Source organism: Poecilia formosa, unplaced genomic scaffold, assembly GCF_000485575.1.
Source record: "Poecilia formosa unplaced genomic scaffold, Poecilia_formosa-5.1.2 Scaffold197, whole genome shotgun sequence".
Lineage (NCBI taxonomy): Eukaryota > Metazoa > Chordata > Actinopteri > Cyprinodontiformes > Poeciliidae > Poecilia > Poecilia formosa.
The window spans coordinates 1168980-1191853 of NW_006800136.1; the positions used below are offsets into that span (position 1 = coordinate 1168980).

At 41.5% G+C, this 22874-nt stretch overlaps 1 protein-coding gene and 1 long non-coding RNA gene across 3 annotated transcripts in view; one reads left to right on the forward strand and one right to left on the reverse strand.

Annotated features, from left to right (window-relative positions):
* Nucleotides 1–1838: 1838 nt before the first annotated feature.
* Nucleotides 1839–22874, forward strand: part of LOC103148079 (schwannomin-interacting protein 1) — a 25923-nt gene continuing 4887 nt past the window's right edge. The window contains exons 1-4 of one of the 2 annotated variants that reach the window (XM_007566704.2): nucleotides 1839–2177; nucleotides 16435–16553; nucleotides 17579–17696; nucleotides 19444–19641. In XM_007566704.2, the coding sequence (XP_007566766.1) occupies nucleotides 2148–2177; nucleotides 16435–16553; nucleotides 17579–17696; nucleotides 19444–19641 (465 nt within the window). In that variant the 5' untranslated portion in view covers nucleotides 1839–2147. Of the gene's footprint in view, nucleotides 2178–9903; nucleotides 10200–16434; nucleotides 16554–17578; nucleotides 17697–19443; nucleotides 19642–22874 lie in introns of those variants that run through there. The other variant, XM_007566703.2, reaches the window with a different exon arrangement.
* Nucleotides 5068–7876, reverse strand: LOC107837982 (uncharacterized). The gene is made up of 2 exons (XR_001664036.1): nucleotides 7338–7876; nucleotides 5068–5307 (listed from the first exon to the last, which is right to left on the reverse strand). It is a non-coding gene; the product is annotated as an uncharacterized LOC107837982 (long non-coding RNA).

Consider the following 22874-nt stretch of genomic DNA (forward strand, 5'->3'; position numbering starts at 1 on the left):
TATGGTTTTTGTATTTCTGGTCTTTTTCTGCCCAGAACAGTTTGAAAGGAAAAGAGATGTCTTTTACAAACAACGTTCTTTTTGGATCTGCCTTTGGGTTATTTATTTGAATACTTTTCTTTAAAAGCTGATGACTGAAGTTTATTTTCTATAATTTACTCACAGCTTACCGTAAGGAGATGCGGTAACGAGACGTCAGTAAGTAATATCTACCAAACCAGAGGACACTCTGTTCTGGTTTCATGAGTCAACTGTACCAAAGGGGAATCAGAATCACAATCAGTAGAAATAGAATCTAAGATCCTCTTTGTAGTAATTTATATTTTCAAATCAAAATCAAACTACTCCCCTACCAAAATAAATAAACTAGTAGGCTGTGGTAAAGTACATGAACATATCAGTAGAGGAAGTTGCAAACCTGTACTATAGATGCTTTACTGGTTGTTTACTGGTAGTGAATTGTTTTTAAATGTCAATAATTTCCTAACTTACCACATTATTAAGTCATTAATGACTAAATCTGGACTCTGAAAATCTCATCAGCAATCTAGATGCGTCCAGGCAACCAGCTGTGGAACCGCTTACATTTATTTACATCAGTTTTTGCCAATAATTACTGAAATATAACATATACATTTTTCTTATATGTTGTAAGAAATTAGCAAACTAATACTGAAGATGATTTATTGTCCGAAAACATTAGTTGCTACTATTATTATTATTCGTCAGCCTATTGTCCTTGCTGTTCTAAGTTTTACCTTCATGTTATCTACTTTAAGTATTGCTCTCTTCCTCTCTCAACATGTCTTACAATATGCATTTTCCTTTTAATTGTCTTCACACATCTTCCTCCACTTACTGATAAATATGTCACTGTAACTGAAAATGGCTAACGTCGAATCTTCTTTCATCAGTAACATCCACACCGAACAGTGTTGCAGTTCTGATCTGGTAGTACTAAGGTCATGGTAAATTTACAAACTAGAAAATATGATTTTACATATATATTTTTTTAGTGGTCCATCATCAGCTGATTCTTGCGTGCATTTCTAGCTAGGTGCTTTTTAAAGTTTTATGTTCAGTTAGTTTATCTTTGCACACAGCGGTAATAATGCTTAGAATGTTTATTTAGTACACAAACAAGGAAAACGACAACATGGATTTTTCCCAGTAATGAAAAGATGTCCGAACTGAGTAATGAATAGACGGGGAAGAGAGGAATTATCTGAGTAGTTTTGATGTGGATTATAGAGCGGCCATCTGCTGCCGAGGGATTATAGTCCTACAACAAGACAAACAATGAAGAGAAGTTGCACAGTCGACGCATTTCCATTCATGACCCACAATTTCAGGAAACAGAAATATACAGATAACATTAGTGACGTGGAGATCTTTGTAGTTTTTAATGTATAAAAACTTTGGCTATATGCTATTTTTGGACACCTGCTTTTGATATTTAGCATTTTTACAGACTTTGTTATGAAAATGTAAACTTCTGTCGATACCCGTGTTATATTCTCATTCTGATGATGATGGTGCAGGACTGAGGAATGAAAGTCGGTCCTCTGCCCTTCCTTGTCTCTCCACCTCTGGCGTGGCTCCACATTAAATGCCGGACAGCGTCCCAGCTCTGGCCCACGCCGCCCCCTCCATTCCCATCTCCGTGGTCCCCTCTCCCCAACCGGCCAGCTCCGCTTACACTCAGCTCAACACAACTCCTCCCTCTTTTCAGTCCAAAGCAGAGAGAGAAAACCAAGCTCTCCTCTATCTCTCTCGCTCTCTAAGCCTCTCTCCCATTCTCTCACCCCTCCTCCTCCCGTCTCTCACGCCCCTCCTTCTTTTTCAGCGTTCGGGAAGCAGATCAAACCCTACCCTTTTTTTTTTTTTTCCTTCCTCTTAAAAAACAGAGCAGATAACAAGCAACGATTCAGAGCAGAGGGTGGGTGAAGACTTGCCTGACTCGAGGCCGGGCACAAGCTGTGGACTTTTTTTTAATTTTCCACCGCCCTGTTAGTTCTGATCCAGGACTCATTGGGACCTCTCCCCCCTCTTCCCTTTGGAATACCGCTGCAGGGCTGGGAATTTCATCCCAGTCCCACTCCTGCTCCTTCCAGCTCAGCCAGCCCCATTCTAGGATGCTGTGAAGGATGGTCCACCAGGAAAACTGTTCTTACAAGGTAGTCCTCAGAGGAAAAACTGCTGAAATTTATATGCTTCCTTGGGATTCTCTCTCTATGTATATCCTGTTGTTACTGACTTTTTTGTGCAAGTTTTAAATATTTGTAAATATTTGTACCTCAATGCTTTGAATGCAACATTTAGACAGGGCGATTGTTGCACATGTGTGTCTCTGCAAGAGACCGTGTGGGAGTTTTTCTTTTGCCTCGTCTTACGTGATTGTGTTGTGAATCCGATGTCTGGCTGGTTGCTAAGAGAGCACTTGACTCATGGGAATAATGCCTTACCTCCCATTCACGTCCTCTTCCATACAGCCTCGTCAGTCCAGGCATGATGCCTGCAACTTTCCGAGTGTGTAAAAACTCTGGATTTGTTAACATTTTTAGAAAAAAAATGTAACCCATAGTGTGGCAGGTTCACATATTTCTAAAACTAGTGAAGAAAACATGCAGTTGTTGCTTGAAAAGGCTTTCCTGATGTGCGTGTGCGTGTGTGTGTGTATGTGTGTGATTCTGCGGGTGCATCTTCCATTATATCTTAACAAAAAAGTGGGAGAAATTTAGCATTCTGCATCCTGGCTGTGGCTTTCCATAAAGGGAAGAAAAATCTGCATTGCAGTGGAGATGGAGAGTAAGAACGAACAGAGAGGTGGATGAAAGGCAAGAAAATGAGCAGAATATGCCTGGGGAAGAAGCACTGAATAAGGAATATGGAGCTTCTTTGATGTGGGAGAGTTTTAGAGAGACGAATGCGTGTTCGGTGTTTCATCAACATGAAACTTCGTAACAAAAAGTCTAAATTATAACTTTGAGAAGCACCGATCGCCAGTTTTACAGCTCTCTGTCATGTAGAAATAGATTTTTAGCCAGTTGTGATTTAAGAGCTCCAATTTTTTTCCTTGATAAGATGATCATTGAACTTTTTAGCAACAAGATTCTGGGCTTTTGACACATCTGTAAGTGTCACAAAATATATATATATATATTTTTTACATATTTTCCGTTCAATATAAATAACATTTTTATAGAACTTTAGTATACCTATTAGATTGTCAAATGAATCATATTTATTTGATGTAACTATGAAGGAGCATTAATAATCCTTCCTTCAACTGATCATTAACTAGTTAAGTTAAGAACAGAGGCGACATCACACTGTGTGTGTTCGAGAGAGCAGTCGCCGCTATACAGCTCCGCAATTAAATTAACAGATTTGACTAAAGGTTCAACACATCTTGGTGACAGAAAAAGCATGTTAGCTAATGAGCATCTGTAAAAAAAAACTTTTTAGGAGTTATTTCTACCTTTCATGCTTCCTCTGACTTTATTCTTGAAAACCTGAGAAATCCTAAATACAGATAACGCTCCAGCCAGATTACTGATTGCAGAAAGTAACGTCCAGTCAGAGAGACGTTACTAGAGTATAAGTTGCATCCACTACTTAGAATTATTGCGGCTGGCAGAGATGAATCTTGGCAGATTGGCAGAATGAAGTTTTAAGTTATTTTAGACTGACTGTCTTAGCGGCTGACAAATCATTTCATCGTCAGCACACAGGAATAGGAAAACACAGCATCAATGCTTCTTCAACCAATGAATTTGCTTGTCAGGAATGTGAATCTAGACTTGTGTGTGTTGGAAAGCAGCTACGATGCCGGCTAAGGACTCCGTGCCATGTTCTGTGGTAGATAACGGCTCGGCAGAGTGACAGAAAAGATGGTGGGATCGAAGAGAAACGGAGCAGCAGATAACCAGTGGAAGCACAAACGGATAGACGGCAGATGAAACGGGCAGATAAAGCGAGCAACAGGAAATTCATCCACAAACCCCAAAAGCAAAGGGAGCAAAGCAAGAAATTAAACTGATGTCCAACTCTTTGAGGGAACTACAGTGGAAGCAGATAAGGATAAAAAGATTCTGTCAACATCAGTTCGATATACGAGTCTAAAAAAGCTTGAAGATGTCAGAAAGACGTCTAACACTGTGTGCTTGATGCGTGGGTGGAAATATAAGAGAAACAGAGCCAAAAAGAGAAAGCATGAGGGCGGTGACAGGAACAGAGGGTTCAGGCTCTGATAACAGCTACTCTCTGGAGACCCCTCAATTAGACCCGTATCCTGGCAACCAGGCCAGGCAGAGCCCCTTGCTTATATGTAAAACACAGAGCCGCCGCGGGGACGGAAAGATGCAAAGGGCAATGACAACGCAGGAGAGGGAATTAGCGTAATGAAGAGCTACAATGGTCAAGACATAATTAGATAAAGTGTTGAATGGAGGAGGTTGGAGAAGGTGTTGTAGCCGTTTTCTCCTCCGGTGGTCTCCTGGGACGGCCCACGTCTGAAGGGAGTCTCCGCTCTGAGTCTCTGCATTGTTTCTTCCCGTCCTGATTTGAATAAGGTGTGGTTCTACATTTGTTTCTCTATAGCCTTTGATGCAGTGAAGAAAAGAGCAAAGAAAAGGCAAAGTAACACAGAATATTCCCCTGTTTCTACAGACGGCTCACAGTGTTTTAAGGCTCTCAGTGTCTGAAAGAGTTGGTGGTTATGTGACAGTTTCGGAAGGCTGCTGAAGCATAGGTCTGACTCATAGTTTCTTAAAATTATCCATCGATTTTGCTGCTGAAGAATAAGTAGAAATTGGATGATTGGGTGGCTCAGTTGGTCGAGGCTGTAGTTCTCAATGCAGTCGTCCTGGGTATGACTTCCGATCTCAGGCCATTTCCTGCTTCCTGTCTCTCTCCTCCCTACTTCCTGTTTATTCATTGTTCAGCATTGGCTTAGTAGAGTTGAGATCTGGCCTAACAAATCCGTCCACGCCCATAGACATTGTGTCAGAGCCCAATCTGACCCGACTATTATAAGCCCAAAGTAAACCCAACATATTATTATAATTGGTTTTACTGCTTTTATTTGTAGACCACCATTTATTTAAGCAGTGTGACGTCTCTCATTTTTAGCTTTTGTTTAACATCTTACAGCTCCATTTTGTCACTTTTTGTAACCACAGGGTGAGTCAAGTGCAACTCTTCTTGGGACGTGTGATTGGTCCGATCTCCACTGCTTCAGACCCAGTTTGAATTTCGGTCAGATTTATGGTTTGGGCCATAAATCTAAACTCTTGCCACCAGAGCCTAAAAAAAAGTTATAGAAAGAAAGAAGTTCATCATCAGAACATGAAAATAACAGATCTACTTCACTTAATTAAGCATTTAAGTGGGTAAAAAAAAAAAAGGTAGGTTGCTAAGACGTTTATAATCTCATTCTCTCACTCTCGCGGAAAAAAAATCTCCAAGCCTCGCAGAGCTGTGTTACTGTCAACAGCTGCAGCAGCGCCAGGGGTGTGAGCGCTGATGGAGAGATTTATGCGTTTGGCCACAGTGTGTCCTCACAGGCTGGTGCGGTCCTGGCAGCACGCTGACTCTGTAGGCGCTCTGAGGGAACGCTGAATCATGCATGGCATTGGGTCTTTGTTGTTACGTTTTGTTTATGTTGACAAGCTCATACAGTGTGATGGATAGGGCTGAGAGAGTTTTCCAGTGTAAGTCTATATGAGGTTTAGCCTGACAAATAACAAACTAAGAGGAGCAGAAGATGCAGGATGTTCTCCTGGAAGATCACATTTGATGAACAGAGCACGTTTATAGTTTGTTATACATCTTAACTTGGGGTGACTTTACATAGAATATTGCTCTAAAGACAGTCTTGAGCCCTATTTCACTGTGAGATTAATCATTTCTAATCTAAGTTGATTGATTTAGAGTTTTACTTAAAAGAGCAACACAAGAATTATTCCCAATGCAGCAAAAATAAAACATTAAAATTGTTACTGCTGTCATGTTGTCTGTAGCATTTATTTATGCTTGCTAGGATTTTAATACATAGATGTAGAATAAACAGCCGTTAAATGTAAAGTTTTTAAGTTCTTGTTGCACCAAATTTCTTTTTGCGTTTCCACTCTTCATAGAGTAACACTTGGAGTTTATACAAGGTGATGCTAGCTGGTTAGCTCAGGTAGCTAGCTTGGAATTGACATCCTCACCAACAAACTGCATGTTATTTTTTAAGCCGTTTCACCTTAGTAAGAGTATTGCCTTTTGACTCCATGCCGGCCTGTGATTTAGGGTCCAGATTAGTCTTTCTTCAATCAGCTGATGCTGCATTTCATTTACCTGGGAAGTCATAATTAGAAACATGGATTTGACATCAGACTCAAGGTAACAACGTTCCAGTTAAAAAGTCAGAATTTCAACATGGCAGCGCCTGTAGATGTTGTCTGCAGCAAAGCAAAGAAAAGTCTATTTATGAGACCAAGCTGCTTCTCAAGAGGTGGATTCTGTCCGCATGAATCTAACCTGAAATATTTGATATAGTTCTGTTCATTTTTTCACTGGCATTAGAAATTCTCCTAAACTCAACAAATTCAAACAGTAAATGCTCACATTTCTTTACACTTTTTATATTTCACTCCTCAGCCACAGCCACTGTTTACATAGTCAAGACTGGAAAGCATTGCTTTTGTCCATAGCTGTTTCTTATTTTAGTGCAGTGGGATGAAGGTCATTGTTTTACCATTCAACATTTCTTCTCTGGGCTAATATTACATAATTTGCAGGAGTCCCCTTCAAACGCGGGCCTCTGTGTGAGCTACAGGCCTTCCCGACGGGCCACCCTATGCTCCTTTCACAGCCCAATTTGTTTGAAACACGAAGCATCACCATGGAGAAATTCTCGCCAGACTGCTTGGACAGCAGCGCCAGCTCTACCCCTTCTCTTGCTGAACGAAGAAGAAGCATTCAAGAGTCTCTGCTTTTCCTTTCGCACGTCTGAGTCAGGCATACAGGCACTCAGAAGCAGAGAGCCGACAGCTAGCAGCCTGCATGCAAAAACAGAGGGACGGGTCTGGTCTGATGTGACTTGTATCCTCACATGGGTACAGCTAACCTTCAGCTATGCCTTAGAAAATGTGTCGGAAGTGAAAACCAAAATATCCTCATTCTGGAAGCGAAGCTCGTTCTCACAAATATAGCTGCAGACGAACACAAAGGCGCACTAATAACGCCACCAGCCTTGGTTCGGAGGCTTACAGGAGGTGCCAGGAACCGTCTCCCACAGTCGCCCTCTGTTCACTTGGAACAATAAGCCGTTCTGTGCGCGAACTTACTTTGATTCTCCCTCTCTCTCAGCTGACCCAGCAGTCAGGCCATCACGGAAAAGCGGCCTTGACCTGCGGTCCTGTTGAGGCTCGCTTCCAGTCGGTATCTGCTTGAAGATTCCCGTCACGCCCCGCTGACGCGTGTACGTGGAGAACTTCTTCCTTTCCAGCCTCCTTTGTATCAGTGGTGACTTCATCTTCACCATGAAGTCAGCCTCAGTAATGAAGCAGAACATCGGGTGGGGATGATTCTGCCCCACCCAGGCAACCCCCGCTCGCAGAAAACACTGATTTCATGGGTGTGTGTGTTTGTGTGTCGTCTGGATCGTCAGTTTTCTGGGGTAAATTCAGACAGCAGGGAGACTTTGAACCAGATTCTACCTTTTATCCCAGGAAGTCAGCATTTAATTACATCAATTCAATTTTTTTGTTTGTTTGTTTGTCACTTAAACTCACGTTTTTGTTATTTGATTTTTTTCTCAACATTTCCAGGCAAATTCTTCCCCGGGTTTGTTATGTTTTGAGTCCCCCTTTCTCAAATATTAGTCATCCATTCCGTCTCAGAAAGAAAACTACCAAAGTCAGTCATGTTTGTCTATTTCAGTGGCAGCTTTTTTCGTTCTTTTCTCTGTCTTATCATCCCTCCTTTTGCCCCACTTTTTTTTCTTTTCTCTCTGGTTCATTTCTTATCCAAGATCTCTATGAGAGACCCATGAGAGACGCTACTTTTTTGTATGATTCAGTGTGAATGAAAGCGTAGCAGTTGGATGTGGAAAATGTGATTAAACTCGGTTACTTTGTGGGTTTTGTTTGAGTCGACTGACTGGAATGGAGAAGCACTGATGTGAGTTTTCTGAACCATTTCCAATCTCTTGATTTTTTTTTTAAAGTCTGTCCTTCTGATACCAATTCTAGCAAACTCTTGATATCACACGATCTGTAAATAAAAGCATTCAAAATATTATTTTCTAGCCCTGCAGCAGTAAGTTGTTATGAAGTAGCTATATCATAACCAGCAGTGTCGTCACTCTATAATTCAGACAGAGCGATTCCAGGAAGCCACGCTTTTACTGCTATTTTAAAACAAAGGTAGAATAATTTAGAGCTGAAATTTTACCATCTTTTGCATCTGGATACTGCAGATGTTTTCCCTTCAGATTGTAAACTCCTACCTTAACTCTGCTAACATTTGCAAACCAGGATGATTCATAACAGACACAGGTTGAAAGGTCCGCCTTCCTTTTATCTGATGAACTTGGCTTCATATCAGTTTACCTCTTTCTAATTAAGTTAAAAACATAAAACCTCCAGAACCTGGAGGAATTAAGGTTCTGAGACTGACATTTCTTTTTCCATACCTGATTTTTTTTTTTTTTTTTAGTTTGCCACAGGCACATCAATAGTCAGAGCAAGACGAGCTGAAAGTTTTCTGGTCTGCAGCCGGTGTGAGATCTGGTGTGAGTTTTGATGCATTCAGTGGACAGAAAAGAATATGACTTTTCAGGATTTGAATTCCCTATTACTGATCAGAAGTGATAAAGAGAAAATCGGTCAACTCTCTGGATGCATTTCCAGTCAGTACAGGCGACTCTGTTAGGATTGATTAAGTTTATTGGTTAACAAAAAGGTTTGTAAGCTGCTGTTTAAAAATTCATTTTACAATCCCACATAATAAAAGTAATTAAATTGCAGAACAGAGCTAATTCTCAGCCTAATTACGACACTTTAAACATTTACATACCCTGTTTAACTGCATGTGGATTACTCCTCTTACTTTTACTTCCCCTCGATTATAGTTTCCCGCTTCCTTATCCTGCCTCCCATGTTTAGTTTTTTTGGGGGGGTTTTTGTCAGTGTAACCTGTTGACATAGCATGATTTCTGAATCTGCAGCCATATGTTATCGTTTTCCGTCTGGGCGGCTGCGGCGGATACGTGAGTCACAGGTCGCTCACATTTTTTACAAAGATGAGGTCAGCACACACCATGGAGAGCTCAGACTGGGAATACATCTCTGATACAGAGCACAAGCAATCCCCTTGTGTGTGAGAGAGAAAGAGAAAGAGTGTGTATGTGTGTGTGTGTGTGTGCCAGACTAATGGTCCATTGTGCTCAGTCAGGGTTTATTTAGCTGGCCGGAGCTGTGGGGCTGTTGGCTTTGGAGTCCAGACGAGGCTCTATTTTTACCTTGGCAGAAAGGGAGCACACTATCCTCTCTGTTGCATGTTCACACAATTTTGCGTTCATTTTGCCTCAGACATGGAGGCTTGCTTGCTCTTACGGACACAAGTCTTAGGAGTGCGGGTTGGCTCAAATAGCAAGAGGTTCAGAGAGGTTTACAGGAGACACCGGCATGCACTTAAAAAAAACACGCAGTTGCTATCTAGAGCCCATCGTGCAAGTGTCTCTTTCTCCAGCTGCTGTCCCCCCGTCAGAGAGAGAGAGAGAGAAAAACCCACCAGTGTGTGAGTTTCTCCTCCTCTCTGTCTGTCCCTGGACTGTGAGAGGCCAGACCCCGAGCAGAGGGTGGAAGGTAGGGAGGGTCCAGCGGGGCCTTACCTTCGCCTTCCTGGTCCTGCGGGAAAAGGTTGAGTGGAGAGAAAAGAGGAACAGCATGTCAGAGGAGAAGGCATTGGGGACAGGAGAAAAGTTTCTGGCTTCGGTTTTGAATCTTGTGGGATTCTGGTAGCACTCCTACTGGGCTGAAAATCTGGAGCCGGTCTGAAGAAATCCAGCCTGTGTTTGGGGAGGGAAGCGCAAGAGAAGGAAGTGAAGAAGGGATGAGGTGAGGAAGGCGCTGGATAAAATGGACGGTGGAGACGATGTCATCAGTCAGGCGTCTGTCATCTACCTCAGTGACGACTACAAGGAGGTAAAGGGGCAGGTTTGCTTTGTTTCGTGTTCAGTGAATCAGATGTTCATCAATAACTGAAAGGTTTAGGATTTATTTAACAGGAATGAACCATTTTCAAACAACATTCTTGACATTTCTAGAAGCTACTCCTAGAAACTTTTTATTTTATTTAGAAGAATTGTGTTTGGTCTTAGTATAACTTTGAAGACACATTTACATCACACAATAAAACATTAACATCATCACTGGATGTTTCTGGAATCTCATTTAAAGAAACAGATGGTTTCCCAAATCTCCTTCTGCTTCAGTAATGTTTGTGAATTTCACTTATTTTATTCCTTTAACATTAAATACTAATGACAAAGCAGTATGGCAGCATGGTTTGAATGAAGCCAGAGCATTACTTTGTTTATTGGTGTGCTAATTGGCTATATGCTAGTTAACTAACATTGAATGTTGCTGTAGCGGCTGAACAGAAAATCAGGAGTTCAGGTCTCCTGTGGGATATTGATCAACATCAGTCGAAAAAGTCCCAAATCAGGACCGTAGCTTAATATAATAATTTGATCCAATTGGATCAAATTATTATATCGCACTAACAACCTCACATTGATTGCAAGCCGTCAAAAATGTTTTGCTTCCAGCTAAGAGAAAGTTGAGCATTTCTATTTACTCCCACTGCATTATGCAAGTTTTAGATTCTCGTAGTGACATAATCTTGAGTAAAAAGGGACATTTTTATTGAATTGGCAGGAAGTTTTAAAACAAGAATGAGTAATATGAGCTAATTTGTTTTATTTCATCTCGTCCTAAAAAGGACTTTGAACCACAGGGAAAGCATTGTTGTTCTTTAAGCACAGGTTTCTAAAACTTGGTGGAATATCTGTGTCATCTAGAGAACATAGTTTACTTGTAATTATTAAGCTGCAAACTTCAGACAGTAGCTATGGTTGTCAGGTTTTTTTTACGCTAAGCTGAACTACCAAGGAAAGCTTCAAAGTGAATGCTTTAATGGTTTGTTGTGTTTTGTGTTTTACAAAAATGGAGATTTCCTGCTGTGCTTGTGCGTCTTGCCCACATGCCTGCTGCTTTTGATGGGGAAAAACTGAGCTTTATAAATCCTCGCTTTGTTCCCTACGAGTGTTTACTGTTTATACAAAGATTTTTAGAAATAGTGATGCAGAGGTCACCTTCACACATTTTTTTTTCCTTCGTATTTGGCTTTGTCCCGACTCTGATTGCAAGCTGAAAATGTTTGTGGTTGAAAGCAAAATGGGAAGCATAAGTCGGGCTCAAAAACATCCTCGAGATCGCTTTGTTTTGGACGTTGTTGTTGTTGTTGTTGTTGTTGTTGTTGACGTCACTATCACCACCTACTGGCACAGTGAAATGTTTTTGGTTGGAATCTTATAGATTAGCACAAGAACTTGATGACATGTCGGATCAGAAGCATGCTGAACTCTGACCGTTGTAGACAGGAGATAGACTCACCTGGCAGTCACAGAATATTTGACAAAATTCTGAAAACATATCAGGAGTAGTGCAGCCAAGACTAAAATATGGGCATCAAAGAGTTTGCATATTTGGTCCAGCAGTATGACACAACCCTGTGAGTAACCGGGCTTTTATTCCTTAATCTCCCCTTTTCTTTGGAGAAACAAACCAGCATTCCTTTGCTCAGTCTGAACTGCCTCATGGACAGAAACCCCACATGTGACTCACAGACCCATTGTCATGGCTAGACCCGATTCAAGCTTCTTTTCTGCTAGCATCCCTACCCCCGGTGCCCCCCGGTCGCCTCCGCCACCATTCAGGGAGTTGTTCTTTTCCGAGCTGAGTGACAGGAGCAGTCTTGCACTGACCTGCAGCTGAACTGGAAGAGGGGGCCAAAGGTTGGGTCCCTTATCTGGGATGGAATGCTGTGCAGCCTAGAAAGACAGGTCTCAGATAACAAGAGGAGGGAGACACACACACACACACACACACACACACACACACACACACACACACACACAGAGATAGGCTGAACAGAAGTGCTGGCGTCTCCACTTTAAGTGTGTATTGTTTTATGAATACCGTTCTGTAATTACCCTTTTAAAAAAAGAAATACTGTCAGGGAGAAAACTAGTTGAATTATTCATTAAGTTTTTCACAGTTTGCTGTTTTGAAATGTTTGTGTTGACACCTTGAATGTGTTCAAGGCTGAACCGAACCACACCTGCTGCAGGCTCCTCCTGTCTTTACCAGCATTCCTAAGCATCTCACAGATGGTGAGATTTTCTTTTCTTGTGGCCTCGGATGATATTTCCATGAAGGCGTATTTCTTCAAATTCAGCCCCTTGAAAACATCTGTAGGACTTCCAGAATGTTCCCAAACAGTCAAAGGACTCAAACTAAAGAGATCGTGACCTCCAATCTGTAACGCTGAGATCTCTGCAACATCTTTCTGTTCCAGCTGGAGAAACATGTGAGCAAGGCATTTCTACGACTGCTTTTATTTGCAACTCCAAATAAAAGCATTCGGCAAGGCGAACATTCGGCAAGGTGGATTCTGTCAATCACTGATTCTCAAACTTTTTGGAAAAAAATACAATTTCAGTAAAAACTAAAGCTATGAAATAGCACCATATTACAGGCATTTGTATAAATATGAATTCAACAAGACTTCTTCTTTTTGTCTCTTTTACTGATAAAGGCCAAAAAAGAAAATCAAAATGCCCTGGTGCTGCAATTTTTTCTCTTAAATTTTATGCAAAATAAACAGAAGGAGCCCTTGATGTCGACATTCCAAGTCAAGCATTTTGTTTGTGCTTCTTGATTTCAAATCCAACATGGCCACCTAACGTGATTAAAGTAAAAATGTTTACTTGCGCTTGCTACAGTTTGGGTCTCATTGAATCTTTAACAGATGTTGAATATTCCCCGTCGTATTTCTCTTTTGATGACGTTCTGCTGGTGTAAAATTACCTGAAGCCTCATTTTTGTCTGTGTCTAGCAAGTCTCCAATGCTGTTTGGTTTTATATTTGCCTTTTTAAATGGTTGACAAGTTTTGACTAAAAGCACCACAGGTTTTTGTACAACTTTTTGGAAAACGAATTTCTTATAGGAAAGGTCTTATGAGCTCCAAGTACACTCTGTCAAAGCATAGAACATTGCGCTTCTTTTTACACTTTAAAAGCCATTTGTGAGCTTAAATAACCTGGTGTATGTGCTGTGTGCGTGTGTGTGCGTGTGTGTGTGTGTGTGATTGTGTGTTAACAGTGGGCTCCTGTCCTGAGCCTAGGAGTTAGATCTCAGCTGCTGAAAGCCCCAATTGTGCAGGAAACAGGAAGAGTATTTTGCAAGGAATGTTATGAAAAATATAAAAAAGAAGTCAAATGAAAATGTATCAAGGAAGAATTTGGAAATTGTAAGAAAAAAAATGCAAGAGTGAGAAATTTTTATATATCCAGATGCAATTAACCTGAGTTAGTAACCTGATGATCAAGGATTGTAAATCTAGTAGTTTTTGTGCGCTGAAGGAGGCTGCTCTTCTTTTTTGGGGGGAAGGGCACAGATGTTTCAATTCATCCCACATTTTCAATACAGATTTTGAGAGAAGATTCGACGGAACTTAAATCGAGCACCGTGTCATCCAGCGCCAAGCCTGGATCAACCTCCAGGCCTGTGGCTGGATGTTGGAGGGGAGGGGGAACTGTCTTTGTCAACGGGGCTTTGTCAGCAGAGGAAATTGCTTCGTGAACTTGAGGAAAAACACAAATTAGCCCACTTTTGTTCCTCCTGATCTAATTTGGATGGCTGTGGTGCCGGAGGCCGGGAGGCTGAGGGAGGCGTTTGGGGTTGTCACTCATTCTTTCCAGGATTCTCGTCTCCCACCGCATGCATCTTGAAAATGTAAATCTAATGGATCCCAGGAATTTCCCAAGCAACTGGAAATCTTTTTTTTTTTTTTTTAATGAAAAGTGTTAAATTCTTTCTGGCTCTTTTCATTTAAACCCGAAGTCAAACCTGGAGAACATTATTTAAAATGTATTTGTTGCTATTTGTGTTTCTGAACGGGACGGGAGCGGGATTGATCATGTGACAGTGAAGGATCTACATTTTTTTCATTTCATGCCAAACCTCTCAGTGTAAAGAGTTGTTTGTAAGGTTTTAAATAAGCCAGGCTTCATTTTAGTCTTTTCTCTACCCTCATTTATGAACGTAACGGAAAACCAAGGAAGACTGAGCCAATGTTTCTCTTCCAGGTTTCAGCTTTGCTCGAAGCCGCTGTCCAGCACAGACACTGTTGGTTTTCCAGTTGTCGGTTTGAGTTATTCCTGTGTAGAGAAGAGTGTTTGACCTCCGCTTTACCACGCAGGCCTTTGTTGGGCCTCTGAGGCAAACCACTGGTAACCTTCGAGGATGTTCGTCTTCATTAGCCAGGCAATCTTTTATACGGAAACACAAAGGAGCAGCAGCAGTCAGGTCCTCTCTTCGATCCAGCGCTGTGTATGTGCCGAGAGTGTGTTTTCGACTCTCGTGTGGAGTGGGATTATGGTAATTTTGTCCTTGGAGATAGAACCGTCTGACAACGCCTGCGTTCATTTGTCAGGAGAGGTATAAACAATGAGGGCGGAGAGGATGGAGGGAAGGAAGGAGCTGAGGGATGGAGCGGGAGACAGGAAAAAGGTGTGATAAACCACTTGATGAGCAACGAGCAGGATGACGGTCTGATGCGGCCGGAGGCTGGTGGAGTGAGGGGGGAAACTGGGCGTGATGATGAGTCAGTTGCTGAGACAACAGATGTGATTGAATCATAAAGAACTGGAAGGTGAGGAAAAGATATAAGGAACGGCTCGTAATCTGTGTCACTATGGTGACAGCATATCAGACAAACACAAGTCCTGGGTGAGGCGTGGGTTGGTTTGAGATTCTCAAGCAGACGCGCCGCTCACAGCTTTTCAAAAACGGTTTACATTCTCCTTAAGTTTTCACACCATAACTACGCACCTGCTGCTTTGTGTTTGGTAAATAAGGGCTGAAAGAGAGGAGCTTTCTTTCTACTATCCAACTGGCAGTGTGCTCAGCAACAGGTGGGGTAGGGTCAGCACTGTGTTGCCATGTGCTCCATACAAAACTTGTGTCACTTCCTGTTACATCTCACTAGAAAGACTTGAGACCAACCAGTGTTAGTGGTTTGTTCTGGAGAAGCTTCTTCATTTTAAAAGTGCAAACATCGTCGTACACGTTCAGCGTGGGCTTCACGTTCGTTTCGTGTAGAGTTTGCTGAATGATCCGGTCCGCTCACACACACACACACACACACACACACACACACTTCAGCAGAGCGGACACATCTTGGCAGCAGCAAATAATAATCCAAGCAGGCGGGACAGACGGCCGGTTGTGCAATGCAGCGCCATCTTGGCTTTAGATCAACTAAAATAAAAAAACAGAGAAATGTACATCGACTTTCAATGCCAACATTTAAGGGTGCATAATGTGCACCTTAATAAATAGAACCAGAAAGTAAAAAATGATTGACAAACCCATGAAGGTAAACAACCTGATTGTACATTAAGTCCATGTTACTCTCATTCCTTTGCTCATTCCTTTGCTGCAGTTTTTCTGTCACATCAGGTAGATATTTATTTCAAGTTTGCTTGAAACAGGAGTTTGTTTATTTGCCAGCTTGCTTACTTATGCTCTTCTTCCATCTGTTTAAGACTAAAGAATCATGACGCTAAACACAAAACCTCGGCCTTTCTGGCCATGTGGAAGATTAATGATGAGGACTCAAGATTGTTTTTGACAAGACAGCAAAGTTCGTGTTAATTATTTTGAAGTTCTGGGATTTTTGCGGCTTTAATGAAGACATGAAATGCTTTTGCTCTGTCATATGTGGATCTAATCATGTGGGAAGTTCGTTTTTTCATCGCAGTTTAGTAAAACAACAGCCCCACCTGGTGGCCAACTGGAGGAATAAAATACACATTCCCCGTTTTTTTCATTTCTTCAGCTGACTCCACACTTTGTATCACTTTGACATTGGACCCCTTACTGCAAATTAAGACAAGTCTGCTTTGATTAATGTGCTGACAGAAGTGATTTGTTCTGGAAGGAAGAACTTAGGATAACAGTGTGTGCATGCAGCTGGAACAGATTTTAAAGTACTGAGGATGATTCCTGAACTCTGTCTCTTTTTGAAGTTTCTGCTCTTACCATTTGTCAGATCGATGACCTTAAATTATGCATTTTGTCTTCTTGCAGGCCCAGAAGAATGAGAGGGAGTCAATCAGGCAGAAGTTGGCCCTGGGCAGTTTCTTCGACGATGGCCCGGGCATCTACACGAGCTGCAGCAAGAGCGGCAAACCCAGCCTGTCCTCACGGTGAGGCCTTAGAGGTTTTACTCTGCTCAGCAGCCGTGCGATTAATTATTGGAAACCACTGTGTTTTTTTTTTTGTTTGTTTGTTTTTTTATTGTTTTTTTAAGAAATTACTGGCTCTGGTTTGGCAGTCGTGACTTTCAGGAGCAGAATCAATCAGGAAAGGTTGACTCTAAAAGTTCAGATTTGTCGTCACAGATCAGTGAGCTGACATAAAGCAGAGCGTGTCAGCGTGAGTAAGTCTGATCGGCCTTTGTGGTTCTCACTTCCTTGAACACACCTACATGCACACACACACACACACACACACAGCGCTGCCACCTCTGACACCGAGCCTTACTGGAATCCAGTCTCCAGTAAACACTCCTGTGCACGGCTTTTTTCTTGCTCTTTGAATCATGTGGATTTCTCGCAACTGTTTGTTAGCGTTGACGAAAAACAGGAAACTCATGACCATACTGTAAATGACACATTAGTCTGGCCTTTGAAGAAATAACAAAAATATTCGAGCCCAGAAATATGTCTAGGTAATTGAAGCTGTCCTCTGAAACAACAGTCAGCCACTCGGGTCCTGTTTTAAGCGGACCTGCATGGATCTTTGCCGTAATCAATCGGCCCCTGCTTGTAATTACTGCAATGAATAAGCAGATTATTGATCAGCAGTGGGTCGGATCTGCGCCCTAATGATATCCTGCCCTTCCGCGACACAAACGCCACCTCCCCACCGACACCGCCTCGCCTCTGGATCTGAGCGGATTGTATCGGACCTACTGGGGGCCTCCTGAATCGATCTGCATTGGAGACAACAAGAGGGATGATTAAAAACACAAGCCCTGTTTAATTGTAACCAGTCTGCACTATTGGTCCAGCAAAAGGAGCAGCTTCTGTTTGTCTTTTCCTCTCATGTCCTCAGCACTCTGAATGCTGTTGTTATTACTGGGGCAAAGAACTAGGCTGAACTCCTCAAACACTGTTTGTATTTCACGGGTCGTTCTCTGTCCGTCTGTCCTCTTTTCGTCCCCCCGCAGGCTGCAGAGCGGCATGAACCTGCAGATCTGTTTTGTCAATGACAGCGGCAGCGACAAGGACAGCGATGCGGACGACAGCAAGACTGAGACCAGCCTGGACACACCGCTGTCCCCCATGGTACGCACGGCTGCACACAGCGCCGCGCAAACGTCCTCCTGGCCTTTAAGCATTTTCACATACTGTAATATTATCGCCCTAAACGTCAGTGTATTTAAATCGTCTTTTGGTAGATTGAATGAAAAGTGTTGCACAGTTGTAAAGTTAAAGAAAAACGATACATGGTTTTCAGTGGTGGGCACTCCTTTCTAAGAAGTTAGTTGTGCTAGCATTATTCCACTAATCATAAACATTAGTTGCACTAAAACTACAACCAACAAGGTATTTAGCTGAAGCTAATGCTAACGCTCCAAATTCAGCCGTGTTGCTACCCATCATGTCTCAGTGACCCAACATGTGCAACAACATGGTAATTTGTCCTCAAAGGAGTCAAATTTGTAATTCCACCTGTGAGTTCTGCACTTTTTGATTTTGCCTAACCGACCACAGCCGGGTTTGGGTCAGAAGGAAGGGAGGACATCAGTAGATTTAAGACTGTTTGCTCTGTCGATCTGCAGCGATGCATTCTGGGCGCAAGAATCAATGTTGTTTGCTGCGCCGCATCACTGAGGAGTGTCTGTTTTGGGATTGTTGTTATAAAAGAATATCATGGAAGGATGTGACCAACTTTATCATCAAAAAACGTTTAAAAATTTAATTCACTAATAATACAGCTGTTTCTAGTCGTAATGTGTGATCTTAGTGATACTTTATGCTGCCAACATTTGTATAATTTACATAAAATGTCATATTCACACCTCCAAACATCTGCAACAAGAACCTGATTTCCAGATTTTAACATCAGGACTCTATTCTAGCATCCTTCAAATCAAGTTTAAATCCTAAAACTGTTGAAATTATATCTGCTTTTCAAAGACTGCAACACCAAAGCACCAATTTAATTTTAATATTATAACTTACATGTTCTGTAATTCATATATATTTTGAATTTCTTTTAATATCTCGTTCATGTTTCATTTTGTTCCTTCGTGTCTTGTGTTTGAAATAAAGTCATTGGGAAAAATAGCAAACACCCATTTTGAAATAAGAGCGTCAATATAAACGTTAACCAAAACGCCAACACACATATCAGACTTTATTTACCTGGAAAAATTAATTCGGGGGAATTTTTTTTATTTTTTTCAAAGTAAGCAAACGCTACTGCTATTAGTGCGAGAGTGGATTAGTGGAAAATGTGCTCACCACTGATGGCTGTGAAAAAGTTGAAGGTGCAATACTTTCACAACTGTTTTATTCTGGTGTTATTTTTCAGAGTCCAAAAATAGGAAAACTGATTTGAAATGTCATTGACAGTATGAAAGTAGCAAAGACCAGATTGTGTGAAAAGAAACTTAGACCAAGTGAGAATGAAAGCTGCGAAATAGGTAAGATATTTACTATGAATCAGAGCTATGACTGGCACTCTGGTTGCTTCATGGTAACTCCTGCTGAAATTCTTTGTTGCTCATTAACTAGATCAGATAAACGAAAAGGGAATTGCTTGAAAGGACTGTAAAACGTGGGTTTCACTTCATTTTTTTGTCTGCCCCACGTAACTGATGAAGCTTGAGAAATAATTTTTATATCAAGCTCATATTTTCACACAGTCAGATGACAGGAATGCGTACATTTCAGCTTTTCTCTTTGTAGTCTCACTCTCTCTGTCTCTCTCTCATGTTTTCCCACACACTCTTTCATTTTCCGTTCGCCTTCTCTTTCACTTTTGCTTTCCCTTCCTCCTGGCATTTCCGCATGCTTTCCTTCGCAGTCCAAGCAGAGCTCCTCCTACTCGGACCGGGACACCACGGAGGACGACTCGGAGTCCCTGGAGGACATGGACTTTTTGAGTCGGCAGAAGAAGCTGCAGGCCGAGGCGAAGTTAGCCCTGGCCATGGCCAAGCCCATGGCCAAGATGCAGGTGGAGGTGGAGAAACAGAACCGCAAAAAGTCGCCAGTGGCCGACCTGGTCAGTAGCAACAAGCAGAGAAGGTTTTACAGAGACGGGAAAGATGGATCTTTGATCCTGGCCTCTTAAAAATGATACAAAAACATGAGATTTGTGTAAAACTACTAGTCAGAATCAGGTTACATGTATGGAATAAATGGTGTCCTTTGCTTTATATAGATCAAAGTACATTATGAATACAGCAAAGCACACTAATCTCTCTGCATAATGGAAAAGATGTGTCATATCAGAGTCATATCAGATTCATATCAGATTCATCATCTTGCTGATTTCCGTTGGCAGCCCCACAAATATGAATGTAAAAATTACAAATAAAAAAAAACAGTACATAGAGGTAAATTAATGCTCATCTGATCTAATTATATGTTAATCTCTCTCTCTCTCTCTCTCTCTCTCTATATATATATATATATATATATATATATATATATATACACAACTTCACAATCACATGTAAAGGAAGGCATCTTGAGAAAATTTAGTTAAAGTTTAACAGAAATCTAGCATAAAATGAGAGCAAAGAGGAGCCATGCTTACAAGATGAATGTAGGCCTATGCACATTTTGAAGTAACGCATTAGAAAAGATTGATAAAAACAGCAAAGTTTGAAATAACTTTCTCAATTCCACAAATACATTTTTACACTCATTTTATTGCTGTTTTATTCCATAAAAGAGTTATGGGAAGATGAAAACACTTTTGCCAAATAAGTCCTAATGTAGTGAACGTTTGCCTCACTTTGATGTCACGACTTGTAACAGCACAGCAGATCAGGTACAACTTGGCCAGTAGCACATTTCTGAAAACTTCCCTCCACGTTCCTGAGACATGTGATCCTTTGTTTATTACAGCCGTGACGAAATTACACTTTTCGTAGCCTGGTTGATTCGCTTCCAAACCAGTAGATGGAAACTTCTCATTTTCCTTTTGTCTTTTTTGCAGCATTTTAAAAGTTGACTCAAAATTCACATGACAATTGGTGAACCATAGCTAGTGTGTCAGAAAGCATTCAGTCAGAATGTCAGCTGACTTACAGAGTTCAAAACGTATATTTTGCACCCAAAGGACAAGACAAGACTGGCTTCTCAACAGAACTGACTTCTGTTTATGTAAAACCTGTAGCTGCAGACGTCAGGCGACCATCAAAGTGGTTCAAATGGTTAATGGTCTGCACTTGTACAGGACTTTATCAAGTCAGAGGACTCCAAAGCTCTTCTTCAGTCATTCATAACCATATCCGCACACTTCTGTCACACTGACAGATGCAAGTTGGCTTTCTTCGGTAATGACCTCCGCCAGCAGGCAAGGTTGGTTTCCTGGCCAAGGAAACACAATGACTCAGATTGACCAAGTGGGGAATCAAACTGGCAACCCTCAGAAATCATATGAATAATTTAAAGACCTATCATAGCCCTTCACTTCAGTCATAAGACTTTAGAAACCAAAGTTCAACACAGTCATACAACTTTAGCCCATAAAATAAAATTTCCCTTTTAACAGGTGTTAAATCTGAATGAGAGAGTTGAAGATGAAGGTCTAAACTTAACAGTAGTCAGAAAAGAAAAACTGCTGCTTTTTAGTTTTTATAATGTTTTATTTGGCGTTTTTTTTATTAGAGGCCAAACTTTTGGGACAAATTTGAGATTCATCTGTTTTCTAAAGCATATGCTTATTTCCATCTGATTGTAGAAATTTTGACAATTCTACGCTGATCAGATCGTCTGGACGTATTTGATCAGATACAGTCTTTGACCCGACATGTTTTTGTGTGAGGTTTTTCAGCGTTTTTGCAGCTCCTCAAAATGGCACTCGGTCTCTTCACATCAGTTTTACATCAATCTTAAGACGCCGCATTTTATTGACACATCCCGTCTCACGCTTTAACCCAGGCGCTGGGTAAAATATCATCCGCTCAAAGTCGTCCTGCAGTTCTTCTATTCCCTCTTCGTCCCACCCCGTTTAGAGAAAGGAAGGTGACTATGACCCCACTTGTCATTATTTCCTGCATTTTTATCTGCCTCCTCCTCTGGAGCACATTCACCAAAAGACTCCACACACACACACACACACACACACACGCCTACAGTGTCACGCCGGGGCTCGCAGTATTTTCCAGAGCGTATTTACTTATTCAGAGGAGAGCAGGGCAGCTCGACCGGGTCCATCTATAATTCATACGCCGGAAAGCTTTGGTTCGGTTGTTCAGGGATGTAGTTGTGCTCGGCCGTCAGAGGACATCACTGTCGCATCCGAATGCATCACGCGGTGAATGTTGAGGCGTTTTTAAAGCTGCATCTGCCTGCTCTTTCTTTCTTTCTTTTTTTTTTTATCTTTTACAGCAGTAGAGATCTTTTAAACCGATGTTTTCACATGGCAGGTTGAGGTGAGAAAAACACACTTTTTTCAAAAAAAAAAAAAAAAAAAGACCGAGTCAAATTAAAATTCCTGCTGGAAAATTTGTGGATGTTTGCATTACCTAAACAACAAGGTTTAGGAATCACCCTCTCCTCTAGTCTACTACCTTAATTTTCCCAGTTGTCCCAGCCTGGATTTCCCTGTCTTCTTCTCAGTGACAAATAATGAGAGTGTCAGCGATAGCTTGCATGCTGAGACCTCGGGTTTTCCTAAACACACACACAAAAAAAATCACTGATAGAAAATGAGAAAATATAACCAAAAGGAAAAAAAAAAAGTATCAGAATCCTTGCTAGAACTTCTTCTGTAACCCCGGCTTCATTCAGAAATGAGCAAACTTCCTCAGTATAACCCCTGTGGTATCGAGCTCTGAAAGGGTTATTTTCAATTAGCGGTATGATTAGTCCGACCACAGAAACTAAGCAGCTGAGTCAACACCAGCACAGCCATGTTTCACATATCCCACTCACTCAAGACTCTCAGCTCTCCTGATGTCACACAGTTTCACAAACTGAAACTCCAGCGATATTTGTGAAAGTGAAAGAAGAGCCTGTGCACAAAGGAGGACGCATGGAGCATTTCTCCTCCTCCCGCTCCCCCTCGGTGTCTGTGCTGCAAGTGAACGGGATTTCAGTGGGTTGGGTGAGAGCAGCTGGGTTCACGAAGAAACATTTCTATCCCTCAGAGTATTCCTGAGAGCTTGGTAAATTTTTATTGCTTGTGTCCTTTCGCTCTACAGATGACTGCAAATACAAAACATATCGCTGGACACGAAGAAAAAAAAACACGTTCAGAAGCCCTTTAGTTTTGTAGGAATC